The sequence below is a fragment of the Diadema setosum genome, chromosome 6, assembly GCF_964275005.1.
Source record: "Diadema setosum chromosome 6, eeDiaSeto1, whole genome shotgun sequence".
NCBI classification, from domain to species: domain Eukaryota; kingdom Metazoa; phylum Echinodermata; class Echinoidea; order Diadematoida; family Diadematidae; genus Diadema; species Diadema setosum.
The window spans coordinates 2,389,832-2,417,740 of record NC_092690.1 but is presented as its reverse complement, the minus strand read 5'-3'; the positions used below and the strand labels follow the sequence as shown (position 1 = coordinate 2,417,740).

The following is a 27,909-nucleotide window of genomic DNA, read 5'->3' as shown; positions in this document are numbered from 1 at the left end:
GGACTTATTTTGCTATAAGAGGCATTTCCCATTGACACCTGCCCGAGTATTCTCGGGACTCGTCTTCAACGGGTTAAAGATAAAACAGATTGGGGAGTTGCCCTTCAAGATCTGATTCTGGTGTTCCTTAAATCCAACTCTTACACTAATCTCCACCCTTTTTTAAATCCGTAAGCTAATCTCGAATCCACTTATCCTGCCAAGATTGTGGAATTCCAGTCTTGCCTTGAAAACAAATGAAAAAAAAAATGTCCCCAAGAAGATTTGAGCTACAGTAGTATGCATGGAAAGTCTTGTGCCACCTTTCAAATTCTGCAAAATCACTGCATGATGAACGGTATTGAATGTACCTTTTAGGATCTTTAATACTGTAATGACAGTCCAATAAGCTTTAGAAGATGCAAAAAACAAAGAGAGAAAGAAATGGTTTCTGGCTGTTGTAGGTACAGTTAGGTCAAAGAAAAAGAAAATCTTGCCGATTTCTGGCTGTTGTGAGTGTCTTGAAAGGCCTTCTCAAGAGAGTTTCTTGGTAAGCATGAGCAGTAGCGGGAAACTCCTTTCCCAGAGATGGGTGATTACATTCCACTGTCAGCCTGTCGAGATGAGACGGATGCACACGGTTCGTTAAGAGGATCCGTCTCCCGCTAATTAAGGTTCATTGCCCTCTCCCCGCCATCCGTCATTGATCGACCTGACATGATAATAGTTCTTGCAGGATCTCTCCTCCTTCCTGTCAAACTTTCTGCTTAAATATTATGCACAGAGCATATGAAGAGTTTGTTCGCAAAAACCAATAAGTCCATATTTGCCAAATGGAGATATTTGCGATTAAAGGTCAAGAAAAATAAAGAGAATAATAAGAAAATTTGTGCTTCTTTCGACCATAACTTCAAAAATGTACCTTTACATGTAGTGACCAATATATCATTTAAAAGGTATTATTTTGTACTTTATGGACAGATACCGTACTTCAAAATCTTCAAAAATGGACTTATCGGTTTTTGCGAACAAACTCTTCATATATTTCTTTCTTAATACATTCCCACACATGTACAACAAATATTCATAACCTTTGATTTATATGTTTATCTGTCACTCGTCAGTTTTTAAAGTTTGTCTGTTTTGATTAGTCTTCCACTTTTTTAAAATAAAATCTTCATTATTCAAAATCCATCTTGAAAGAGATCAAGATGGATATTGTTGACTGGTGTGGATCACTTAAAGTGAACAATTCTTGAAAGACTTTTACACCACAGATGTGTAGGCGTGAACATACATTTTATTCGCATATAATAAGTGTCTATAGAAATGAAAAAAAGTGCTATTTACAGTATATTTCAGAAGATTATTTATGATATATGTCAGCCGAAATCATGAATTTTTTGAACTTGTAATTGGCTACATGTTTTTTGTTTCTCTTGTTGATTATTGATGCTAATTCAGTGCTAATTTCTTGATACATCTAGAACTGTAAAGCATACCACAAAGGCATGAACATGTATATATGTCATTCATGTAGTGTCCATGAAATTGAAATAGATACGTACTATTTACAATGCATTCTAGAAGATTGTGTGACATATTTCACCCAAAAACATTCATTATTTAAACGTGTAATAGGCATGTTTTTGTCTCTTTCAATTAAATGTTAATGCTACAACGTAATTCAATGCTGATTTCTTAATACATCTAGAATTGTAACATACCTTGAAATATCTTTATAATAGGCTCTGTAATGATTTTTTTATAGTTCTATTGTATTGATTATTGTCACTCAGGAAATTTTTGTACTAATCTCTTTCATTTTCTCTTTCTATCTTAATTTCCCACCCAGGTGCTCCGTACATTTTTGTTCCACCGGTCAACTCAGCGGTCACTTTGGGTCAGTCGGCGACTCTCACCTGTGAAGCAATGTCCTCTCCGAGTAACCTGACCCACCGCTGGTTCTTTGAAGGCACCGTGCTGCAGGCGGTCAGCCACCTGTCGGGCCGGGCGGCCGTCTCGGCGGCCGGAGAGCTGGTCATCCGGGCCACACAGCTGCTGGACCGGGGTACCTACACGTGCAGTCCCACCAACGGTCTGGGCACCCCGCCTGAAGCCAGTGCTTTTCTTGATGTGCAATGTAAGCCGACTTAGATTGCCTATGAAAGTTTTACCATTCTTTCCTCCTATGACATCGATTATTTGGTGTTCCCCTCTGTATACACCATATATTTCGCGAATCTAAATTTTCGTGAATTGGGATTCCCGACAATTTCGCGAGTGGTTAAATTTGTGATTGTGGAGTCCTGTACTGAATGGAGAATTTAGTGTACATGCTGTTACATTCACATCGAGATCAGAGTTAATACTTTTTGTGTGTCTTTAATTTCGCGAACAGCACCTTACTCGCGAAATTCGCGAAAATAAAAACTTCGCGAAATATTCAGCGTATACAGTACATGGTGCATAGATGCCAATTATGGCTCTTATGCAGTATTGTGAAAGTAGAAATTTTCTCAATCGGGAACTTTTTGCTTATTTTGCAGAGCAAGAACTTAGCTGCAACATTAAAGCCAGAATTTTGTTTGTTTTTGTTTTTGTTTGTTTGTTTGTTTGTTTTTATCAGACATATTGTATGTAACCCTATTTTATGTTTTAATTCCCTGGAATTAAAAGCAAGCCAAATTCATCTTACCTGACTGAGCGTGAAAATTTTCGCTTGTACAGTATTTTTTGAGCTACATGTATTATATTTCCTTTTGTACATTGTGTAGACTCATAGCCTCTCAACTGAATGTCATGAATCCCAGTAAAGGTAGCAGAGTAGAATCAACTTCTTTTCATATGCAGTATCTTTAATGTCCAGCAGTGGTCAGCACAGCCTGTACTTGACCTCCTTATGCAGAAACCAATCTCCCTGATTGTTTTTCCCATTTTTTTTTGTCTCAAGTATTTTTAGTTCTGCAAACACTGTCTACTCTGCATTTCTCATCACCTTCATCAACTCGCTTCTCGCATTTTCTCTCATATTCCGCCCTTGCTTACTTTTATTGCTCAATCTCTCACCGAGTCATTCAAGTTCATTCAGCTCTCGGGGGGGGGGGGGGGGAACTGCAAATTAACGATTACAGCAGCCTCAGAATTAGTGTTTGAAAATTGATGTTCCAACCACGGTAGCTGTTTTCAATCTTCACTCTGATAATCATCCTCCACCTTGTAACGCGCCGGTTTATTCATCTCCGGCAATGATTTCTCCTCGCAGCGATGTGATGTTGGTTCCTCCCGCCTCCACGAACACTCCTACCGCCTCTCCACCTGTCTCTTTCCCTTTGTTTCTCCTCCCCTCGTCCTCCAGATGCTGCTGAAGTTGTCGCCATGCCAACCGAAGTGTACTCAACTCACGGGGAGGCGGCCGTCATCCCCTGCAACACCACCGCCAACCCGCCGCTCCTCTACGTCATCTGGCGGAAAGATGAGACCGAAATCCGCATCACGCAAACCAATCGGTGAGTTCCACCGCCCGTCTCTGGCCAACAGCCATTCCCTGCTGAAAGCTTGCTCCTGTCTGGAATTCCCAGTATCTGGAGAAGGAGTAATGTAGTTGGTAACTCATGATTCATTGCAATGATGGCTGGAAAAGTATGGTTATGAGCCTTGACTTTTACTTGAGTGGTTGCTTTATTACTTTCTCAATCATGCTTCCAGACATTGAAAACACAAACACCCTTGAGACACCCTGATATTAGGCAATCATTATTCTAAGAGAGACTGCTTGAATGATAAAATCTGATTGGTTTGTGCATTGTGATTAGATGGTAAAATTGCCCAATCACTTTCAACATACCAGCAACAACATACCAGTGTTACATTCTTCATTTATTACCCAGGTTATACTTTGATAGAAAGTCGGTATTCACACAGATTTTTTTTTTTTCATAAGGAAGAACCTTTATTCCGATGTGTTGATGGAAAAAGAAAACAGACAATTGTAGAACTTTGAAAAAGTTTTTTTTGGTTAAATTTCTAATTTGTATTAAATGTCTTCCTTATAGGGAAATGTGTTGTAAAAAAAAAATCGAACAAACATGTTTGTTCTTCTTTCTGAAAATTTTAATTTGATATCGAATAGCATGCTCATATTGAACATTTTTTTTTTCTGCCATATTTGAACCAGTCTATAATTTTGGCCTTTAAATGATTTCTTTATGTATTAACTTATTCATTTATTTGGTACTATTTTTTTCCTATCTGCAGTCCATCAGTATGTTTTTGGGGTTCTGCATACTTGTACTGTAGGTTGACAGATCTCAGACCTTGCTGTTCCCATTAAAAGAATAAACCGAGAAAAAAAACAAAACAAAACACCTCCACCTAAACCATGAACAATGAAAAAAAAAAAAAGATGTTGGAAACGTGTAATGATTGGGTAGTGATACTGTCTAGTCTCCTTCAGAATTCATTATCTAGGGGTGGTAAAGTCATTTACTCTGTTATAGAGAAGGATATTGAAAGTACTTGGACAGATGCTGGTCTGTGTTTACATTATGAATCTGTTATTCGAGGTGAACATGAGTGATTCTCCTATGTGATGTGTGTGCGCTATTTTCTTGCTCTGATCTTTAATATTGCTTTGTATTCATAGTCCTCACTCTTCTCTTAATGAATCAAGATCCAGCTCCAGTGTAGTCTTGTGAAAGAAATTGATTGTTGTGTCTTTGTAACTGAATATGTTGTAATTTGTCATTGAAGCTATATTTCTTTAGTCTTATTCATGTGTACTTACTGTATAAAAAGGAGAAAGGGTGCCTATTGTTACGATGTATTATACAATGCTGCATACTGGCACTGGTCCGACGGTCCTTGGCCAGTAAAAATCACTGTGGGACCAGTAACTTTTTCAGGAATGGACCAGTAAAAAATGGAAAAACTGAGTACCTACTGGCCAGACAGAAAGGTCCAACCAGTAGAAAAAAAATGGGTGAGTGTGCAGCCCTCATTATACACCAAACTGAAGAAGTTTTCTGGGGTAGAAATGAATGATTTGCAGTCCTGAAGAACAGAAGAAATTGATGAGCATGTGAGCATACGAACCAAAGATTGTTTTTTGAAACAATACCATGTTTTCTCGTAAAATAGCACTGTCAAGCAGGGACATCTGGGGCCCGTTGCATAAAACTCCAACCGGATTTTTTTCCGGTTGAAATCACAAAATTCCGGTTGGAAGCTCCCAACCAGAGTTTTTATGCAACGGATGTTACATTCTTAGATTAGCAACCTTAAAAAATTCAGGTTGGGCAAATCCCAACCTGAGTTTTTTAAGGTTGCGAAAAAAGTTTTATGCAACGGGACCCTGGTATGGCCAAAAACAGGGAGTAAAGTATGGTAGGAAGGTAAGCAAGCAATGTGGCTGTTGCCTAGTTTATTGCTGTGATACAACCCAACCACTTTTTAGCAGTTGTTTGTGATTTGTGAATCTGCATTCTAATCAGTTTGGATGTCTCTCATTTTTTTGTTTGACCTTTGAACTCTGATAGATACTCCACCACCAAGGACGGCTCCCTAGTCATCGATGATGCCTCAGTCACCGATGAGGGATCGTACACCTGCACGCCGTACAATGACCTTGGCACAGCGGGCCAGTCAACACCAACCACACTCCATGTTATAGGTGGGCATTAGACTACAGCTAGGAGTGTGCCATATCTCCTTATGTACATTTGATGTGACAGATTTATACCTTTAAAGGCATAATTTACCATTTGCAGATGAAACAGAAACCCAACAGAAACCCAGCATTAGTGCTTCCAAATAGTTCTAAAATGTGAGTTAGGTATAGAATCAACCAATGTAAAAATTTGAACCAGTATAATCTATATGTATGTTAAGTATTGTTAGAGATATACAAAATGTGAACAGTTGTTATAATAATAATGTTTCCAGACTAAACCATCTACAGTTATGGTTTAATGAGAAAAATAGTGATATCTCCTTACATTTTAGGCTTTATTGCAACAAATTTATATGGTAGGATGTTTTGTGATACATCTGACCTACGCATATGCATCAAAAGTGATATCTTGAATTTTTTTTTTTTTTTTAAATCACTGCTCCCAAAGGTAAACAGTGTGCATGTAGACTTTTGCTCAAACTTGTGCCATCCACATTTTTTTAGTAGACTATTGAAATCTGCCACAGTATTGCAATATTTCAGTGATTGTCTTGTATGTTTTTCTGTTGCATACAGTAATAGCAGAAACAGTGTTTAGTGGAGGAGGCAGATTGCTTTCATCATGTGGTCAGGGGAACACATCTCAAAGAGTTTTAGTGTGCAGTAATTTTGAGAGTAAACTAATAACTTATCCCATGCTGAGCATCCAACTGGCATGTTGTCGTCATAACCGTATCTACATGCACAGTACATACATGTATATGATTTTACAATGTGTAAAGTATAATTTTACTGTATATCATGTGTTTGTTTATTTTCATTAGCTAGATGAATTTGTTTGCCTGCTTTATATTTAGCCTGGAGAGAGAGATTAAAAAAATGGCTTTAGTTGTAGAATTTGAATAGATTAAATAAGTTTGAATGAACTGAATAGATTTTAAGTAAAAAAAAAAAAAAAAATGAAATTGAGATATATGTCTGCCATGCCTTCAACTGTAAATATTGACCGTTAACCCACTGTTTGTTGGGAAATGTTGAATCTGTGTGAAATTGCGGTACACTGGGGCTTACGGGTTAAGGAAAAGTGCTCTGTAATGGGACTGTCACAAAGTACACGTATGAATTCAAACATGTGTAGTGCTGTATGTGTTGCTTGAACATTTCACTGTTTACTGGCAGCATATTGTATGTTTTGTCACTCTTTTTTGCAACAGATCCACCAAGTTTTGCCATGGAGCCTGAGCCGTCCTACCAGCAGTCTGTAGGGAGCTCAGTCTTCATGCCTTGTTCAGCTTCGGGGAATCCCCCTCCTTCTCTTACATGGAGAAAGGTGAGGATACACACTCTCCTCAGGGATGACACAACACTGCATGACACTAATACTACACAGTTTCACATGACGGGACACAATACAACAACACGACACTAACACATAGTGACACTACACTATTCGATACGATGCAAAACAACCCAACATGACACTATAAACACGACATAATTCATTGTGACAAGACTGGACACAACAATATGACACTTGCACAACACGATACAACACCACAGAGCATGACATAACACTGACACCACATGACATAACATGACACAATCTGAAATGACATGACGAAACATGATACAAGATGACACAACACTAAGTACACATATTAAAGATAAAACATGAAACAATGTAACACCATGCAACACAACTCAGCACTACACAACACAATACAACACAACACAACACAACACAACACAACACAACACAACACAACACAACACAACACAACACAACACAACACAACACAACACAACATAATGCAACACTACACAACACAACATAAAACAATTCAATTTCACACAACATGAGACAACACAAACAAAGTGCCACTTTACGCATATCATTTGCATGCAACTCAGTGCAGCACAGTGCAAGGGAAAATATACATGTCACAACACAACATGAGAAAAGACAGCATAACAAACAAAGCAAAATTTCTCAAGTAATGAAAACAAGTGAAGCAACAAATGGTAGAGGATTACGGTGTGTCACCCATAAGGATGATTTTGATATTAAAAGAGATAATGATGGTATGATTTGGAACAGCTACAAATCACCCACATGTCTAGAAATCATTTTGTTTCTATTTATTCCCTTCCCATCAAATCAAGACTTCTTTTAGACATATCAGTTCATTCTGCATTCCAATATGTGTATACCATTTAAAGAAACATACTAGAATAATGCAGGTTGGTTTTTTTTTTGTGTGTGTGTGTGAAATATACTGTAAAATATGATTGCCATTGAATGTCCCTGTAGAAAGGAGGAACAAGTTCTTTGACCCTAAATTATGAAAATGGTTGCCATATCATCTTCCACTTCCAGGTCAACGGTCAGCTGTCGTCAAGGACCATCGTCACCAGCACCAGACTGAGGATTGACAACATTCGCAAGGAGGACCACGGGACATACCAATGCCTGGTGGCCAACCAGGTCGCCACGGCGATGGCTGAAACAGACCTCATCGTCTCACGTGAGTGGAGGAGTGGTTTACTGTCTTCTCACTTTGAAGACATTGTGAATTTTTGAATGACCTTTCACCTCGCTTCCCTTTCCATGGGTAGAGCAGTCAAGTCTCCAGGAATATTTCAGAGGCTCCCTTTAAGAATTGGACGTATCTCCATATCCAGACAGAAAACTGTAGTAGTCTCCCTAGTTTGGGGCTTTGAATGCCTTGGTGTGCAAATGTTGCACTGTGTGATTGTACAGCATTTTAATTTGTGACCCAATGTTAGTACTGATGCATTCATCGGTCAAGTTTTATCACACACACATAATATGCGATTATTAAGTGGCTAAAGGATAACACACTAAAGATGGAAGAATAAAGAGGAGAGAGAGAGAAAGAGAGAATTACCAAAAGATAGAATTACCAAAAGATGTTTTTATAAAATGCATATTTTGAATCATATGTTTCCTCTTCTGTAATGCTGTGATTTGAGTGATGTACATGCATGTTTTTTTTTTTTTGGTATTATTTTCTTTTTACAGCCACCAGTCCTCATACACCAACAAACGTTACCGTGGTGACAAGTTCAACATCCGCCTACATCTCCTGGACTCCGGGTTACAATGGGGATCGGACTCAGACATTCACCCTCCGGTGAGTGACTCTTAAAAATAGAAAGCAGTCAGTTTGTCTACAAGGAGTGGAAAGCAACAGTAGAAGGTTATTTGATGTGGGGGAGGGGAGACATTGACCCTATGTAATATATTTAACTCGAATATATATATCAGCTTGAAATGAATTGAACCTGAATTGAATTGAATATATTCATTAAACTTTTTCTCGTGAGGAGAGAAGATTCGCAATTTAGTAAAGTGCACATGAAAGTTTTTTTTTTTTTTTTTTTTGTCTGCACAATGCATTGAATGCCAGCAGCAATTCATGAAAGTTTCATGCTGCGAAAAAGGCAATTGGTTCCAATTCAACGAGTTTGAATGTGAGTGGCAATTCACAAAACTTGCATGCTGCGAAACAGGCCATTGGTTCCAATTCAACAAGTTTCATGCAGTGAATGTTTCTGGTTGTGAAGTACATTTAATAAAGAACCGATCTATTAATTTCTCCTTCTTCAGCTACCGGGAGTTTGCATCTACCAGCGGTCTCTGGACCTCTACCTTACGCCTTGAAGAGAGAGTGCACTCCATGCTCATCTATGACCTGCAGCCCAGCACCACGTACGAATTCACCGTCACTGCCAATAACGAGCTGGGAACGAGCGGCCCCAGTGATCCTGTTGTTGCCCTAACGAAAGGTATGTTTTCAACCGACTCTAGTTATAACGAAGACCGGTGATTTTATCTCATGATAAAAAAATCTCATCGTAGCCAAACAATGAAGTATATAAAGATTCCTGGACAGCAATTTAGGGAACTGAAATTTTTCTTTTCTGTAACAAGAGTCTGTTATAACCGTTTTCAGTCACTGCCCAGAAAGCAGTAGATAAAATGCATGAAAAAAAAAAGAAAAAAAAAGCAGTAGATAAAATGTTTGACTACTGCTGGTTCCCTTTTTCCAACATATTTGTTAAAAATGTAGCTCAGCAGTTGTGATTTTTTAATAACAAACTTTGTTTGCAGAGGGAGACGGATTGAAGAAAATGAAATGTCTTTGTTATTGTGGCAGACATCAATGCTATAATTCTGTAATAATAATAATGATATTAATAATAATAATAATAATAATAATAATAATAATAATAATAATAATAATAATAATAATAATAATAATAATAATAATATTAATAATAATAATAATAATAATAATAATGATATTAATAATAATAATAATAATAGTAATAATAATAATAATAATAATAATAATAATAATAATAATAATAATAATAATAATAATAATAATAATAATGATAATAATGATAATGATAATAGTAATAATAATAATAATAATAATAATAATGATAATAATAATTGTGTAAGGAGAGCATTTGTGATTCAATTGAAGATCTGAACCTCTCATTACTATGGATTTGTCTCTTTATATCTTTGTTTCAGATGCTGACATCATTGTCCACCCGACAGATTCATCCGGTGCAACAGTCGTTCCTTTACCAGAAGGTGAGTTTGTTTTTCTTCCTACCACCTACTTCATCACGTAGCATCACTCTCGTACCGTTTGATCGCTGTATTTTGTGCCTCCACCACAAACTGTTGCCAGAAGCATTAATAAACCATGTGTGTACATTGTTGAAAACATCAATGAAATGGAAAATAAAGGGAACTCTTAATACATGATGCTACTTAAAATGAATAGTTTCCAAGTACCATGGAGTGATTTGGGGATTTCAGAAATGCATCTGTACAGGAACTAGAGCATCTTGTACACCATTTCTCATCCATACTTGCCAACTAGTAAGATTTTATCAGATTCAGTAAGATTTTTTACGTTAAAAATAGCAAAATCAGATTTTCTGTCAGAGAAATCAGATTCTTAAAAAATATTTAGATATACCTTTCATGTGTATTTTCTGAAGATTTGACCGAAAGTAAGATTTTTAACTTCAGTTTGCATATAAAATAAGATTTTTTCAATCCACGAGTAAGATATTTCATCTTGAAATGTTGGCAGGTATGCTCATCCTACTGTTGTTAAATAGAGATTTATACATTGATCTACCTTAAAATTGACCTGCACTGCACTTTTTTTTCTTTTTTTTTTGAAATTACAATCTGCATATGCATGCTTGAGTGCTTGCTTTGCCAATTTGAAGACATGACTGGAGTGGAAACTAATTGTCAATGAACAGAGATTACCTAATCCCTCTAATCTCTATTGTGCCACTCTGGCCTTCTGTTGGACTGAGATGCATCGCTACATCTGAGTAGGTTTGCTTTGATATTAAAGTATATGTACATGAAGGTCAAATTTGGATGGATTACTTAATGGTGATGAGAAAGTTTGGGGAATTAAAGCTGAGTGCTTTGACACTTGAAGGGTCAATAGTATTGAGAAGAGTAGTACAGTGGTATGGCTTTCTTTATCTGTATGTATGTACACAGTACACATGCAATGTTACATTGTGAATATGAATATGCTTCATCCTTTTATCATGTACAATGCATACCCACTGTTCGTCACATACTGTACATGCCATATATTCAGTGAATCTATATTTTCACTAATCAAGACCCCAATTTTTTTTTTTTTTTAATAGCGAGTGGTTAAATTCACGATTGTGGCATACACCAATTATTGATGAAAAAATGCATGCTTCCATGTTTCAAGCATTTCAGGATCAGAGTTAGTATTTCCATATGTTATTGAATTCAGGAATTGCATCCGACTCACAAAATTTGTGTAAATGAAAACCTTCAGAAATATGTACAGTAGTTGTTTCAGCAATGAACTTACCCCTCCCCTCTCTTTTCTAGATATCAAGCCATCTCCGCCCCGTAACGTTACCCTGGTTACCAGCGACGAGGGGCTCTTCCTCTCCTGGCGGGCCCCAAGCCGCTGGGCCAGCTACGTGGACCACTACGCCATCGAGTACCGCATCACGGGCCCCTGGGTCATCTTGGAGGACCGCATCGCCCCAGATGTTGGCTCCGCGGCTGGAGATGGGACGTCCGTGGGTCCGGTTGCCCTTGAGGATCTCCAGCCCAACACTACCTACCAGTTTCGGGTGTTCGCCTTCACCCTGACCACCTACAGTGACCCCAGCGCCACGGTTGAGGGGGACACGAGAGGTACGGGGTACCAAGAAAAATATTGTGAATTTAAATATGATATCTTTAAGAAAAATTATCATATTAGTATAGCTATTGAAAAGTAAAATGCATATGTGAAGATACGTATGTCAAAGAGTGCATTACTGTAGTGTTTAGCTTGGATTTTAGGAGGGGTTTTTAAAATCTTTACAGAAAATTAAGAGTATAACTTATGTTTGGATATCTATGATTTGTGTGTGATAACAACAACATTTCATCTGGCTGACACCTTGTTAGTAGCATCGCTTCTTGATAATGTCATTGACTAGTAGATTAATGACACTTTTTTTTTGCTTCAACATTCCTGTTCTACACCGCCAGGCATCGATGTCTACATCCCTGTGCCAACGAGCTTGCCCAGGTCGTCGATGTCGAGCATCATCGCGGGCGTCATCGCAGGGCTGTGCTTCCTCCTGGTGGCGCTGCTCCTGTTCACCATGGCCATCGTCATCTCGCACCGGAAGAAGGAAAAGAAGAAACGATTCTTCTTCGGTGAGTGCGCCCTCACACTTAACTCCAGTCTCGTTGAGTTTGCCGTTGATTGTTATCCTCACATTTATGCCACCATAAGATTGCCAACAAAGCTATCTTCCGTGTACTACTCTTATTGCATCTCATGCAAATTCCCCTCCGCCATCCAATCCTTGAACTGGCTGTGAAATAACAAGGTGTTACATCTTAGATATAAAGAGTTTTTTTTTTTTAATCCCAAAATGAATTATCTTGCTTCGTGTTAAAGGTCCAGTTTACCTTTGGGAGCAGTGATTTCAAAAATGTTCAAGATATCACATTTGATGCATATGTGTAGGTCTGCTGTATCATAAAACATCCTACCATATGAAATATTTGCAATGAAACCTAAAATATAAGGAGATATCAGGGTTTTTCTTCATAAACCGTAACTGTATTACGGTTTAGTCTGGAAACATCTTTATTATAACTATTGTTCACATTTTGTGTATTAAACAACACTTAACATCGATTATACGGATTCAAATTTTGACAGTGGTCGTTTCTATCCCTAACTCACATTTTAGAACTATTTCAAAGCACTAATGCTGGGTTTTTGTTTCATCTGCAAATGGTAAATTATGCCTTTAAATTTGGATATTTGTAATTAAAACTAAAAAAAGAAGAAGAAAATAATAAGAAAATATAGGATATGTCTAATCATAACATTAAGAATATCTTTTGCTTTGTAGCAAGTGAGGTATCGCTGGAAATGTTTTATTTTGCTCCATCTGATGATGGTGTAATCTAAATGTTTAAACATGATGATTATTCCATTTTGCAGTCAAACATTTCATATCACAAGCTTTATTGTGAATAAAGTGATCTAGCTCTTGTAGTTGTTACATGTGACTTAACATGAGCCGCTGGTCTAAGATTGTCTTTGCACTGTCCTATTTCTGTTTTTGCTCCCCTTTTCAGGGTCTTATAAAAATTGATGTTGGGTGTGTCTCTCTTTTTTCTTTTCTCTATTTGCTGTTAACAAATTAAATGTAAATTCAGTCCATATGTCATACACTGAAATGATTTCAACGTGTAGAGCATAAAAAGGATGTATGGAGTTTCAGATTGAAGCTGGATCTTACCAGCTAGACTGGATTTGTTTTTTGAAGTCACAATCTGTAGAAAAAATATTGTTTTTTTAATGTAAATTCTGATAGTGTATTCTGTCCCTTGGGAAACAGGCAAACAAAGTTCTGATAATTTCTTTTGTGTGTGTGTGTGTTTGGAGGGGGGGGGTAATTTCTGTATTTTTTGGTTCCTTTGACTGTGTAAAACTCGAGCCATTTGAATGATACAGTTTGTATGAGCATCTGATAGCTACTAACTGAGTGTGTGGATGTATTTTTTTAAGGATCAAGGGAAGTTTTTTTTTTAAATCTATATCATAAGCGCCTGATCTTGTTATGATTATTTGCATTTATACATGTAGTATGATGTGTGTTGTGTTCGTTTGATTTGAATTTACTAATATGAAATGATGGCTGTAAACCTTTAATCAAACCTTAATTTCTTGAAATTATTGTCAGCTGTGTATGTAGCATAAAACATTTATAGGATGAAGGTATCTATGTGTTATTATTTCTTTTTCTTATTTCTATGGTGTAACACAAAATTGCATCATAAAACATACAGTTCTGTACATGTACAGTGGACTTTCACTTTCCTTGATCCGTGCCATTACATCATAGTTTGAAGCTGAATGTTTTCAAACATCTCACCAGAACATGCTTTAAATTGTGCCTCAAATGTGTGCTCAGTATTTGCTCAAACTTTTCATGTGTATATCATGCAGTGTAAACAATACTACTTCATAGTATGTGGCAATTTCTGTACAATGTATAGATTAAAAAAAATACATTTAGTCCTGCCATTTTTTCCTTTTAATTTGTATTACTGCAAGTACTACATTAATTTGGAAAAAAAAAAACAACAACAACAAAACTCACTAAATTGGCAGCTTCATTTCCTTAACATTCGAATGATATCAAAAGTCACCCATTCTGCTATAGTGTGATTGTTTGTTTGCCAGCATGCAGTGTGGCAAGCCATAGACTACCAAAGTGTGATGTCATAGCCAATCATCGCCATGGAAACTGGTTCTGAACAACCTCACCTGGCCCAAAGATCTGTGAACACTATTGTTGCTATACCATGCTTGCACCTGGCTCCAAGACAAAAGTATTGTGATATCATCACTTTGGTATTCTATTGTGACATCATAACTTTGGCATTCTATCGTGAATGATCACTGCTAGTCTTTGCATTCATACCCACTTGTGTTTCCTTCTAGGCGAGAATGGTACATCCCAGGTAGAAGCCCAAACTCACTCTACACCCAATAACTCCAAGTAAGTCCTCTGACTCCAGTCACACTAACAAGATTTGTTTAGAACTTCATCCACTTAGTCATATCATTAATCAAGATTATGATTTTATTTCCTGTTTCTAATCCATAGAATATGATTTACTTTCACTTCTAATACACTAGATGTGGAATTCATTGTGTATGCATATTATCGTACAACTTTCATACTCTCATGGTATTACTCCTTATTCTGTACATTTCATGAATTTGATATATCTGCCATACAGTTCCTTTTTCGAAGCCATCTATTTAGAATATATTCCAATTCTTTCTCTCTCTTCCTTCTGTCTCTCCCTACATATTTTTTTCTCTCTCTCTTGCTGTATATATTTTTGTCCCATGATCTCTTTCTCTCTCACAACGTATATTTTGTTTCTCGTGATCTTACTCTCTCTCGCAGTATATATTTCTCTGTTATGATCATTCGTACTCTTGCAGTGTATATTTTTCTCACATTATCTCTCACAGTATGATAATATTTCTTGTGATCTCTTTCTCTCTCACAGTATATATTTTTCTCTCATCTCTTTCTCTTACTGTCTCTCTCTCCCTTACTCTCTCACATTATATATTTTTCTCTCACGATATCTTGTCATCTTTTGCCAGTCTTATGGCTTATCTTCATCTCTCTCCCCCTTTTTTTTTCTCCTTCATGTGTTTCTATCTCTACATGCATACACCTCAGGTGTCATCCTCTGCTCCTATATTGTAACAGATCTCTCACTCTCTTTGATGAATATTTTAATTCATTTATGATAGTCACCATATGCTTTGAATATTCATGAGTGTGTGGTATTATGCTGCATCAATGTCATTTTCCTCCACTGCTTTGTTTATTTATTTGTTTATTTTCTTTTTCCAGCTGCTGTCAGATATATCATGTACACACATGTCTCAAGCTGATCACAAAATATATAATATCATGATTCATCTGTTTGATCAAGCCAGCAATGAGATTACAGTCAGCTCCCATTATAACGAAGTCCTTGGGACTGGCAGTCTTCTGTCCTTATATTGGAATGTCATTATAACCGAACAAACAAACAATGAAAAAATATAGAGCTGATAATATGTTGGGGCTTGAATTTTTACTTCGATGTAACCAGATTAAAAAACAACAACAAACAAACATGTCTGTTCTAATGGGAGTGCACTGTATATCTCGTCATATCTTCTTTACAATTTTTTTTTTTCAGGTGCTTCATAATAACCCTCTGTACACTCCATATACAATATTACAGTGTTTTATTAGTTTGTACAGTCAGAACTCACCTTCACTCATGCACCTGCTGCATGCTTTCCATGCCCTTACTGCTAGGATACCGTCGTTAGACAATATGTATGTCATATGGGGGCTATCTGTCTAATCTGTCTGGCTGTGTACCCAAGATCATCTTCATTCACTTTATGAAAACACTCTGGTAGACATTGATGATGATTCACCCATTCAGTTATCTGGACACCTAAGGTGTTAATGTGCCATCCAAATTAGGGATGAGATTCCACAAAGTGGCAGAGGTAGATGGTTGAATGTTATAATCATGAATGAGAGATCGAGATAGAGATTACACATAGCAGTAATACAGTGCACTCTCATTGTAGGAAACACAGTTATAACAAAATTCTGGTTACAATGAAGTAAAAATTCAGGCCACAAAAGTATTGCTCTATGTTTTTTATTGCTTATTTTTTCTGATGTAGTGAAATTTTGATATATAGAAAGAAAACTGCCGGTCCTGAGGACTTTGTTATAACAGGAGTCCACTGGCATTTGACAAAATTCTAAAACCTGAAATTTTGTTTGCAATTTTTCTTCCCGTCCAGCACTGCAGAGCCAAGGCCTAGTGCTCTCCAGAAGAGTCTTACGAAACTAAAGGTCAAGCTGAGCCCCAAGCCGGACCGCAGCCGGGCCGCATCCCCGTCTCCCGGCAACGGGTCCCTCAACGGCCACCACCTGGGCCAGGGGGCGGGGACGCAGGCCCACCGGCGCTCCCTCCGCGACCGCATCCTGAACCGCGCGGCCGAGAGCAGGTCCGCCAGCTACCACGTCGAGTCTGAGGATGTTGATGGCGGCGGCGGCGGAGTGATCGCCACCGTCAGCCGCAGGTTGGATTACGGAGTGGCCAGGAGCACCACCGCCTCACCGACAAATGCTGCTGAGGGCATAGATGTGAACGACTTCAATGACATCACCCTTCTGCCAGCGACTGCAAGAGAAGAAACAGGTAATCTTCCGTATTGTCAGATACTCATATCTTCTTGCCTTGGAAATGTGTAGGACATAGTGCTTGTAATGCGGACATGTGAAATGAATGAGACGGTACCATACGTAGTAATGTCATGCTGAGTGCAGGTTTGACTTACAATGTACATCGCTTTCATTTCCTCTGATACACATTCATTTCTTTTGTTGTCTACAGTTTAACAAGTTCTTGTTGCATATTTTCAGACAAGCATGAATTTGTCATGATCTTGGAATATGATGTACGAGGGACTTTGATGGTAAAGTTTGTACATTTATTTTGCAGGTAGATACTGTATCACCTCTCTCTTTCCATTTTACCTTGGTTGCAATATACTGAAGGATATACAATACCACTTCTTGCTTTGATGCAGTCACCAAGCTTTAGATCAGAAGCGGCTGAGAATGAGTGATATCTGTAGAGTGAATCTTCTTCTCTCGTGTCGCTACACTTTTCCCAGCCACTGCAGAACACAGGCTCTGGCACATGGGGTGTAATCATGGAAATCTTGTGATGTACAGGGTTGTGGTAGCAGGGTGCAGTTTAGAAGATGTTCCATTGTCTGGGGAGCCTCCCCGCAGTCGCATTCTGTGGATCCATCATGGTTGTATCCCCATTTCTGCATCAGGGCTTTGCATCTCCCAACTCCAGTTCTAAGGCGATTCAGGCAGCGCCAATTTTGCCATGGCTCACTGGCACCTGTTGGGAGGGATTCCTTTGGCTCAGAAGAGAGTTTATGGGGTTTCTCCTGTAGATGTTTTGACCAGGCTTCTATCCTGCAGCTCTGGGGATTGCCATACAGGGGTTGTACTGAGTGTAGAAAACTCTTCCTGGATTTTAGCCTTTTTTGTGGAGGAACATGCTGGAAAAGTGAATAAGATGCACACATTTTATGGCAGAGATGAGACTTATCTTGAGATGGTGGGTATAGTGACTGAAAATTGTTCAGAGTAGAATTTCTGTCTCTTTGCAATTAAAGAAGTGAAGAGTTTGTTTGCAAAATCTGATAAGTCCATATTTGCAAAACGAAGATATTTGCGATTAAAGGTCAAGAAAAATAAAGATAATAATAAGAAAATTTTTGGTTCCACTGAAACGTTCAAACACTCTCTATGTTGCCATTCTTCCTTCCAGATCCAGTGCGTTTCTTGCATGATCTGCAGCAGCAGGGTTCAGAGAACAGTTTTCCCAGTACGTCCAGCGGGAGGGAGGACCAGCCTCTCACTGCGCCCTCCTCCCGCCATTCCAGGGAGCGGCGACGACAGGAGCGGGGCGACTACGTCTACTACCACGGCCAAATGCTCCTAACGGCACTGAGCTCTGACGACGAGCCGCGCGTCGGACGGGATGATGCGACTGGCCGGGATGCAGTTGCCATGCAAGCGGGAGAATGGGGCTCCCAGCCCATGCAGACATTTGGGCACAACACTCCTCCCAGATACACCCATCCTCCAGAGAAGAGCGGGTCGCAGGTTGGGAGAACACCGGACAGTCGTAGCACATCCCTTTGGACGGAGGATGTCAGTGGTGTTGGAACAGAAGCCAGCTTTAATAGGCAGATGCATCGACACAGTACGAGAAAGGATTTGCAGGCCGCCAGGGCGGCCACGCCCAGTTATGCCAATGACGTCCCGCGAATGCAAGCCCTCTCGCCGAGTGCACTGGATAGCATGAGCACAATAGCTGGATCAGTCAGCGGGCGGAGCATTACCCCTACACCCATGGAATTCCAGGAGTACCCCACGGGGGCATCCTATGAGTACACATCCCAGCAGCAACCATCACCGGAGGTGCCACACCCTCGGAAGACCTCGCCCTATAAAGACATGATGCGGGTGAATGCCGAGGTGTACAGCGACCCCAGTATTGTTTCTGTCAGTCCCCTCGGGTCTCGTGACTATACTTCAGCCGATTATGGTGATCCGTACGACACGGATACCAAGTCCCCGCGCCTTGGATCATACGTGCATAGTGATGTGTTTTCTCCTGCAGTAGACGAGAGGACGTTTCCCTATTCTGACGATGGCTACCATGCCTCGCAAGATTTCAGTGATTACCAAAGGACTCAGAGCTTGCCCAGAGGTGACGAGAGCAATGTGAGGTTGCCGGAGAATCCGGAAATGAGACCCAGTCACTCGAGATCGACAACACCGAGGGCGATGTCACCGAGAGCGATGTCACCGAGGGCGATGTCCCCAAGGGCAATGTCTCCGAGATCACCCCACTGGAGAAGGTCACCATCAACTCACAGTTACCATGGTAATGAGGATGATGGTGATGATGGTGATGGTGATGATGATGGTGATGGTGATGGTGGTGGTGGTGGTGATGGTGGTGGTGATGGTGATGGTGGTGGTGGTGGTGGTGGTGGTGGTGGTGATGGTGGTGGTGATGGTGATGGTGATGGTGGTGATGGTAATAATAGAGATATGGTTTATGCTCACCTTTGACTGGTTCTCAAAATCAAAAAGAAAGGCACAGGCTGGCTGACAGTACCAAAAAATGATGCAATCAATTTGATACAAAAGTAATTAAATACTACGAATTGGAACAGACAATTTGAAAAGCTTATTTTGCTATTAGGAAATTTGTGAGAAAAAAAGAAGCATATTGAAATCAATAGACCTTTCCAGGCCTATTGATTTGAATATATTTCAATTACACAAATGCATTCAGCAAAAGCCGGAATTTCAAGTGTGAAAGCATACCATTTCTGAAAGAGATCATTACTGGTTTTTAATGTGCATGTAATGTTTCTACCCTCAGATCCCACAATGGACTCTACCATCCTTGCGGATGAGACCATGAAGTCACGAGACTACCAGATGGTCAGTCCTGTTCCTTCTCAGCATGGACCGGTCACCACCAAGCCCCTTGCCCTCTCCCCTTCAGCCATCTCAAACAGCCGAGAGAGTTTCTCCTCTGTGGAGGGACCCCGGGACCAGAGCCTGGTGGGTCCACTGCCGAGCTTCGCACCGCGCCGAACTTTGTCCCCGATCAGCCAGCACTCGCTGAGCAGTGGCTATGGCAGCCGCAACACGTCGCAGAGCACGACCAATACGTCGTCGACCCGCGGGCGGCGCAGCTTCCCAAGCATGGAGGAAGTGCGAGAGGAGGGGGAGGAGAACGGTAGCCCCGTCTCCGACACCAAGCGGGACGACTCGACGACGGACGAAAATGAGGAGGGCGACCGGGGACTGGATTCCGAACTCATGGAGGCGCTCAAGCGCTACTATGAGCCAGAAAAGATCATCGTTGACAGCGGCGTGGATGACGATGTGACCAAGCCCGGCAAGATCGCTCACGTGGAGAAACGCTGCGAGGAGCTGAAAAAGGAGTTTGAGGAGTACCGTAAGAAACAGGCACTCATTGAAGAGGAGGAGGAGGCTGAGAACAAAATGGACATTAGCCGAGAAGTGTACAAACCTTTCAAACTGACCTCCACCGTATGACGAAGGAGAAGCACCGTAGTTAAAATAGTATTCAGTCTTGTGAATTCCTCACGTACGTATGGTCGATATCACACTCGTCTTCTTGTCTTTCGGAGCACACTGTCTTTGTAATAAAGAGCGCCATCTTGCTCTACGTCAAGCAAGTAAAACACTTTGTTCAATACTTTAAAGAGTAATATGTCAAGTGTATATTTTCAAACGTGAGCACTGTTGAATATATTTTTTTCTGTCTCGAGTACTGTTGAATATATCGAGGTACTGTTTTGGCGATATTGCTGTAACTCCCTTGTGGTGTAAGGAGGAGATTTTGGTGGACTAACTCAGATTTGATTGCTGGTTGTTTTTGAGAGTGTTTTTTTTTTTTAAGGAAATGAGTATATGTATGTCATAATTTATATATTTATTGCTCTAGACAGTAGAGCCCAATGTATGGTCACCATCATATGCACCGTTTTTACCTGTACATAGAAAAGGAACTATTTTTCTACAGCACTTGGATATGAACCATTTTTGTCACTTTATCTTGTGTGAAAAAATATGAAATTGCTGTATTGTTTCAATCCTGGTACTGTACTGTTTTCACATAATGTGAAATGCCTGTCGTAGATCTCGTAGAAAATATGTGTCTCTTTATTGTTTTAAGAGAGTGAAAGGAAAAATCATGAAGGCATTGGTTCCTTTAGTACTTGTTCATCTTGATACAGTATTCAAATGTGCAGTTGGTTGTTGCCATTCTTTATTTTCAAAGTTTGTGGACCATCATTCTCAAACCCAAACATCTGTCACTGCCATGTGTTTTACTTTTTAATAGTGGAAGGTAGTATAATCATTTTAATTTTGTCTTTGTAAAGATACCTACAATTGTATTTCCTGTTTTTTTTTAGTACTTAAGTTTGTCATGTAGAGTCACAGAAAAAGATTTGATCTTACATTTAAATGCTACATTCTTTTCTTTTCTTTGATGATTGTGCACGTTTCCTGTCTACCAGTATCTGGACAAAATCAGTACTTAATCTTCTTTTCTCTATCTTATCGCTCAAATTATTCTTTGTTTTCTGCACTCTTCCCACCTTCCATACTGTGGTTTATATTTATTCCACGGAATATGAAATTTCCTAAATGGCTGTTTTTGCAATTTTTCTTCTTCATTCCCCTTCCTATTGCAATGCTGCTTCAAAGCTCAGTACTCAAGTTTTGGCAAGTGTTCAATATCAGCACAGAGATTCAGAATTTAGATATGACAATCATGTAACAAAATGATGTAAACTGGACTTTTTCCTTGGGAGTTCCAGAGATATTTAAATATGAACAAATAATGTGTGGGTGTGACATACTGTCTTTGCACAAATCATTCTCACAGTAGATTCTTTGACTAAAGGCCCATGGCATGGTTTCCTTTCTACTTAGATTTGCAAATTTATGGTTGAAGACTGAAACTGTTTGACCAGTTTGAGATTCAGTCAAGTGGTCTCTGCTAAAGAGGATACCTAGATGCCACTGTGTCGCCTATTTTGCTCTCTCTCGAACTTGCAGGTACCCCATGGAGATATTTTACTGTCACTGTCCAGGGGGTTGTTTCATAGCTTTTGTTAAAGTTACGTATAACTCAGGAACGACTGGTGATCAGTTCTGATGTGCTATACTTATCAGAATTTTAATAATTCAGCACAAGAACTGATCCCCAGTCGTTCTTAAGTCATTTGTAACTTCAAGAACAGCTTTATGAAACACCCCCCAGGACTTATTGAAAGTAGCATTGGAAGAACTTTGATGATATTATTAGGTTTAGAAGAACAGCAAAAAACTTGGGACTGTCACTATTTGCCTTCCTTACACTCTCCCCAAGTCGCTTCCCTCCTCAGCTCTCCTCTCTCTAGGGTCTTCTTTCACCAACCAACAGTCCTTGTGAGGATTACATACACACGGTGTTACTGCAAGCCTTCCTCAAACTTTGACAAGTTGTACAGTTTACACCTACAAACAGCTCAAACTGCACTGCCTATCTAAACTGTGTTCATTTTACATTAGCAAAGTCTAGGCTGGATATGCTGAGAATGCCCAACCATTTTTCTTTCAGCACAGCAAAGTGGATTTAACCCTATTCTAACTGGGGGGTCAAATTGACCCCTCGACATTTTGCGTCACGATTCCGCAACGTGCAAAAATTTTGCCGCGTTGTTTCATGAATTTTTGCACTGAAGTCTCCACATATTTTGAGACCAAATTTGCGATGTCCAGGTACACCGTTCTGAAGTTATGTAATGTTTTGCATATGCGTGTCAACACGAAAACAGCTCAAATTCATGATATCATGTGCAAATCCAATGCAAATTGTGTTTTTTTTGGTGTAAATAGACATAAATTAGATTATTTCAACTTTAAACCATTGAAATTAAGCAATTCTAATGTAGATAAGCCTGAAAAAGTGCCTGCAACAAATTTTTGAAAAAACCCCAATGGAAAACAAAAGGTTGAAAAAGAAATTAACAAAACAATAAAAATCAAAAGAAATTGATTTTGATTGTGCTATTTCTTTACAAGAAAATTGTTTAATGTGTCTTGAGGAATTCTGACAATTCTGAAGGGGGGTCAAATTGAGCCCCCTCAGTAAAAATAGCCCAGTTAGAATAGGGTTAAACAATACAGCTTGTATCTACAAAATTTCTCTTGCTGCCTCTGCTCAGAGTGTAATGGTTCTTCCCCGCTGTTACACCCATACTGTTATTGCCCACTCTAGAAATCATTTCATAATGCTGTTTTGGTATGTATGTAGTCTGTGTAGTAGTGTAGAAATCGACTCATTTCACTGATTCCTTTACTTGTAGTGTCTTACGCTGTTCATCAAGCTGCACCCCTATAGTACAATCGATTTGGTGAAATGTTGCACATATGCGAATAACAATCATGAGCTCTGTTCATTCTTAGATTTCACCCACTCTCACAAAACGGAATTGATGATCTGCCAAAGTGCTTGTATGAAATCAGCCCAGGGAAACACACATGTACAACAATGTAATGTAACATTATATAATGTGTAGTACAGGTACAAACATTGAATCAATAAAATGTATGACTCCAATGAACGGACTTAGGCCTAAAATTGGTAGGCTTTATATCGGTTTTGGTTACTGGAGCACAGATCATTGTAGAAAGAATTTCAAGAATGCACTGCCACATTTTCATGTCCTTGCACAGCTTCTGTGCTGATTTTTTTTTTAATGTATGATGTACAATGTACTTGAATGACAAATGTCTACCTTTTTGCTGAACACCTTTTGAATCTTGCCAATGTTTTCATTTCATGTAGCATTACTAGTTGTTTTTTTTTTATTGTTCCTTGTAGGCCTAAGCATACTATATATATATATTTTTTTTTTTTTGATATACTTCTTAGGGATTTGATTGTAACTATGTCCCTAAAGTTTGCTCTTATCAAGTGTCGTCTTTTTGTTGTTTTGTTCAGCTACTGTATACCTCACTGTAAATGACATCACATGGCACTGTAAAGTACAATCATTGACACAAAGGTGTATTTCACATTTCCTTCCAGGAAAAATTCGTGCTTCTGTTGTGCTAACACCAAAGTCGTAAAACTCTGAGCAATATTCCAATATCTCCTATGTGCTGTTCTGTCAAACTAACAACTCATTTCTAGATCTTGTGACATGGTGTAGGCATGACTTAATATTTGGTCATGTATTTTTTTTTACATTTCTGTTGGAGCTGGTATTATGTACAAGGATTACATAACAATCAAGAAAGTTACTTCTGTGTGGAAGATCTTGTTCCTTGAAATTTATGTAAAATAACATTTTATTCTTCAATGTTTTCTCTTTGATACAATGTTAACCAGGATATGAAATTCAATTCTCCACCTCTTCGTAGATAAATATTATACACATTTTAAAGAAATCATAAGATCCTTATTGTCAATGAATTCAGTAGTTTTAATTTTTTGTTTTCCAAGAACTGCTCAGTAAATTATGTGTTTCTGTGTCTCTAATTATGCCGATGGATGTGTGCGTAATCCAGCTAGTCTTATGGATCCTTCAGACATGATTCTGGCTCCATCTCGCTGCAAGCTTAAGCCCCAGTCACACAGCACTCCACGTCCAAATCATGTACAAAAAGTTATGAAAATCTGGTGGACGTGGTCGTAAGTGGTAATATTTTGGTCAATTTTGGTTTGGCCGTGCTTTGTACGGGGTATGGCCGTTGGCGGCTGTTCCACTACTGAAGCACTGCCTAAGCACGGCTAACCACGTCCAGCCACGTGTGTGTACGCGGAAAATCCATTTGTCAGCGATAAGTGGCTAAACACACGCTATTTCCCGTGATACCAACGCGTAACACGCGTCAGATGACCGTGCTCTGCCCGTGACAGAACGCTAAACTTTTGTGTCTTTACCGCGTCTCCCCAAGTTTTAATCACTGCCGGAACGCGGATTGTCATGTGTGTTTCATGTGTGTTGCACGTCTTTACCACGTGTGCCGCCTGTGGTTGTCCACGGAATAAAATTTTGAGCAGTTCAAAACTTTTTACCGCGTCCGACGCCGTTCCGATTTTTCCCTGCGTCCTGCCACGTCTATAAATCGACTGTAGCTCGCCTTAAACTTGACATCAACGCGAAAAATATCGTCTGCTTCATGGGAGACCACTTTTTGACGTGTTTAGGCCGTGTTTAAGCCGTAAAGCGCTGTGTGACCGGGGTTTTAGTTCACCCAGTCGTATTTCAAACATCCTGACGAACCTCTTCCTTAAAGCTACTCTACCTGTCAATTTCTTTGACTAATTGTTTTGTCTTCTTTGTTCAAATCCATACAGAGACACCTTTTTCCTGTGTCTATCTCTGTCAGCTCAATTATTTTGTTTTTAAAACTCCATCTCGTGTGCCAACTTGTCGATTTATTTTATCCTGGTGGTTAAAACCTTGATTTAAAATCGCAATGTTAGGGCTCCTTCTCTACGTTTTTGTGTGGTGTGCAGCCTCCTGCTGCTAAGTGTTGTGAACAAAGTATTGGTTACTGTAAGCATTTTTTACAATTTCACTGCCATCTGTAACTGAGCGATACTCAGTATGTCTTACATTTAAGACATCTATCCTGCAATTTTTAAAAAGCGCTTCAGGTTTCAAACAATTCTGTCTGTAGTCTGGGTTAGGGTTCGGCAAATTTGGCAGTAACACAGCTGTTGGTGATTTTAATATGTCTGCCGCTGAAGCATGAAAGAGACATAAGGTCATGATTTTTTTTTTTTTTCTGTTCCCCGCACATTTCAAGCAAAATATTGCTTTGAATGTTTACGAACAGTAATTTTTAAAAATGTTTCTCTAAAAAGAAATGTCACTCAGATAAAAAACTAACAGAAAATGCATCACAGCATGATTTATATTCAGATTGTGTCACTACTCTTGTCAAAGTTTAAAGGAAATACCCGTAACATGATGATGTACCATGTACTGTAAAAGTGAATATTTTCGTGTGACTAATTTTTCACACTATTTCGTGTAAGATAGCTCTTTCTGTTTTTAATTCTGCGGAATCAAGACTTTTAATAATGGTTAGTATAGCAAGCAGAAATATTTGCGTTTATTTTCGCGCAGTCTCTGATCGGGCAAAATGTGTGAGAATGTCCACTTTTATTGTAGATGGCGTAAACTCAACAAAAATTTTATGATTTTGTGTGAAATGATTGAATTTTGAATTGTCACACACTCCTATCTCCTTTTATACCAAAGATCAAGCTCCAAGTATTTGTTTTTGCCAATACAATGTTTTATATACAGAGAATTCTGGCATGCCAGACTGTTTGCATACATCCGTTTTGCCCATTTTTTTTTTTTTTTTAAATGTACAACTGTATATGACATTTCTGAGTGTTTGTGTGTGTTTGTGTATTATTTTTCTGTGAATGTACATGTGACCTTGTAATTATACAAAGTAAACATCAGAAAAACAAATGCATTGCTCTGGTTGTCATGACTTTTCATTGCAGTATCCACTCATTCTAGCCGATTTTTTTGTTTTTGTTTCCAAAAGTAAGGGAAGGAAGTTCTGTGGAAGTCTAAAGAAAATCAAAGCCAAAATATTAATGGGGATTGAGTGAAACAGCAATAGTCGAACACATCAGTGAAAGTTTGAGGAAAAACTGAGAATCGATTCAAAAGTTATGAATTTTCAGTTTCGGTGCCGCCATTGCTGGATAAGGAGACTACTACTGTTAGTTCATGATGACATTATGGGTGTTAAACAATAAATAGAAAATATAAAGAAAATTCAACATATTGTTACAATCCTAACATAGCATAATGAAAGAGCACTTGACTTTTATACCTCTTTCAGAACGCAGTGGAAATACTATTACTCTTATAATTGACATACAACGTCAGTTACAAGTCAATGGAATGTGTACTTTTCTAAAATAAAATTTTGTTTTTGTGGAATTCTTCTTACAGTTTCTTTCAGTTTTGTCCAAAATGACATCATGATCTGGAGTAGTCTTCTTATCCAGAAGTTGGCACCAAAACCTTACAAATTCATAATTTTTGAATCAACTGTCTGATTTTCCTCAATCTCTCTCATGTGTTCTATTCTAATACTCAATCCACATTGATATTTAGGCTTTGGTTTCCTTCGATACTGATATACACCTTTCAGACTGTGTATACTGGTACCCCCCAGTGAAACAGCTGATGAGAATAAGAGGAAAGAACAGCACCCTCAGAGTGACTTAACTCTTTATATGCCACGTTCGCACGTCCAACTCAGTCGACGGGTTGCCAACTTCGCATATTCTGCTCAACAGACAAAGCCGCCAAAATCAATTGATAAATCGCTAATTACTGCTAATCCCGTGGCACAATGAAAGCGTTTCTCGTGCTTTTGTTCCTCTCTTATACGGCTTGCATTATATGTGGTAATTTGACTATCAAGCGGTGTTTCCAACTAGATTTGCTCGTACATTCTAAGTTTCTGTCAAGGTTTTATGTGCAAAAGTCATGCCTTAGAGTAATGTAGCAACTGGTCATTCAAAAGAAACATTGAAAATAGATTCGTCATACAATTTATATCGAAACAAAGCTTGGCATTCCTCTTTAAGTTTGCCTACTATTATGCCCATCTTAACAGAAATTTGTTGAAGTCATACAAATAGGAAAAACATAATTCTTTCTCAAAGCATGACTACCTTCGTGTCTCAAAATAAGGTGGCACACAGGGGGTTTCCACCATGGCACATAAAGAGTTAAACACCCCATGGCCCTGCTGCATAAAAGATGAGATCAAACATAAGTCAGTGAATCAAACTGTAAATACTCAATTCTGATTGGCTGATACCTGATTTACGTTTGATTTTCAAACTTGTGTTTGATTGTATCTGTTTCTGCAACAGTGGTTCAGATGTATGC

At 38.9% G+C, this 27,909-nt stretch overlaps 1 protein-coding gene across 1 annotated transcript in view; it reads left to right on the top strand.

Moving 5' to 3' along the window:
* Positions 1–20,647, top strand: part of LOC140230138 (protein turtle homolog A-like) — a 90,453-nt gene extending 69,806 nt beyond the window's left edge. Inside the window, exons 4-15 of the mRNA XM_072310331.1 lie at positions 1,835–2,122; positions 3,338–3,488; positions 5,517–5,650; positions 6,865–6,980; positions 8,028–8,175; positions 8,694–8,805; positions 9,282–9,460; positions 10,218–10,280; positions 11,595–11,909; positions 12,252–12,422; positions 18,186–19,310; positions 19,818–20,647. Coding sequence (XP_072166432.1) covers positions 1,835–2,122; positions 3,338–3,488; positions 5,517–5,650; positions 6,865–6,980; positions 8,028–8,175; positions 8,694–8,805; positions 9,282–9,460; positions 10,218–10,280; positions 11,595–11,909; positions 12,252–12,422; positions 18,186–19,310; positions 19,818–20,503 — 3,488 coding nt within the window. The 3' untranslated portion in view covers positions 20,504–20,647. The remainder of the gene's footprint in view (positions 1–1,834; positions 2,123–3,337; positions 3,489–5,516; positions 5,651–6,864; positions 6,981–8,027; positions 8,176–8,693; positions 8,806–9,281; positions 9,461–10,217; positions 10,281–11,594; positions 11,910–12,251; positions 12,423–18,185; positions 19,311–19,817) is intronic.
* The last annotated feature ends 7,262 nt before the right edge of the window (positions 20,648–27,909 follow it).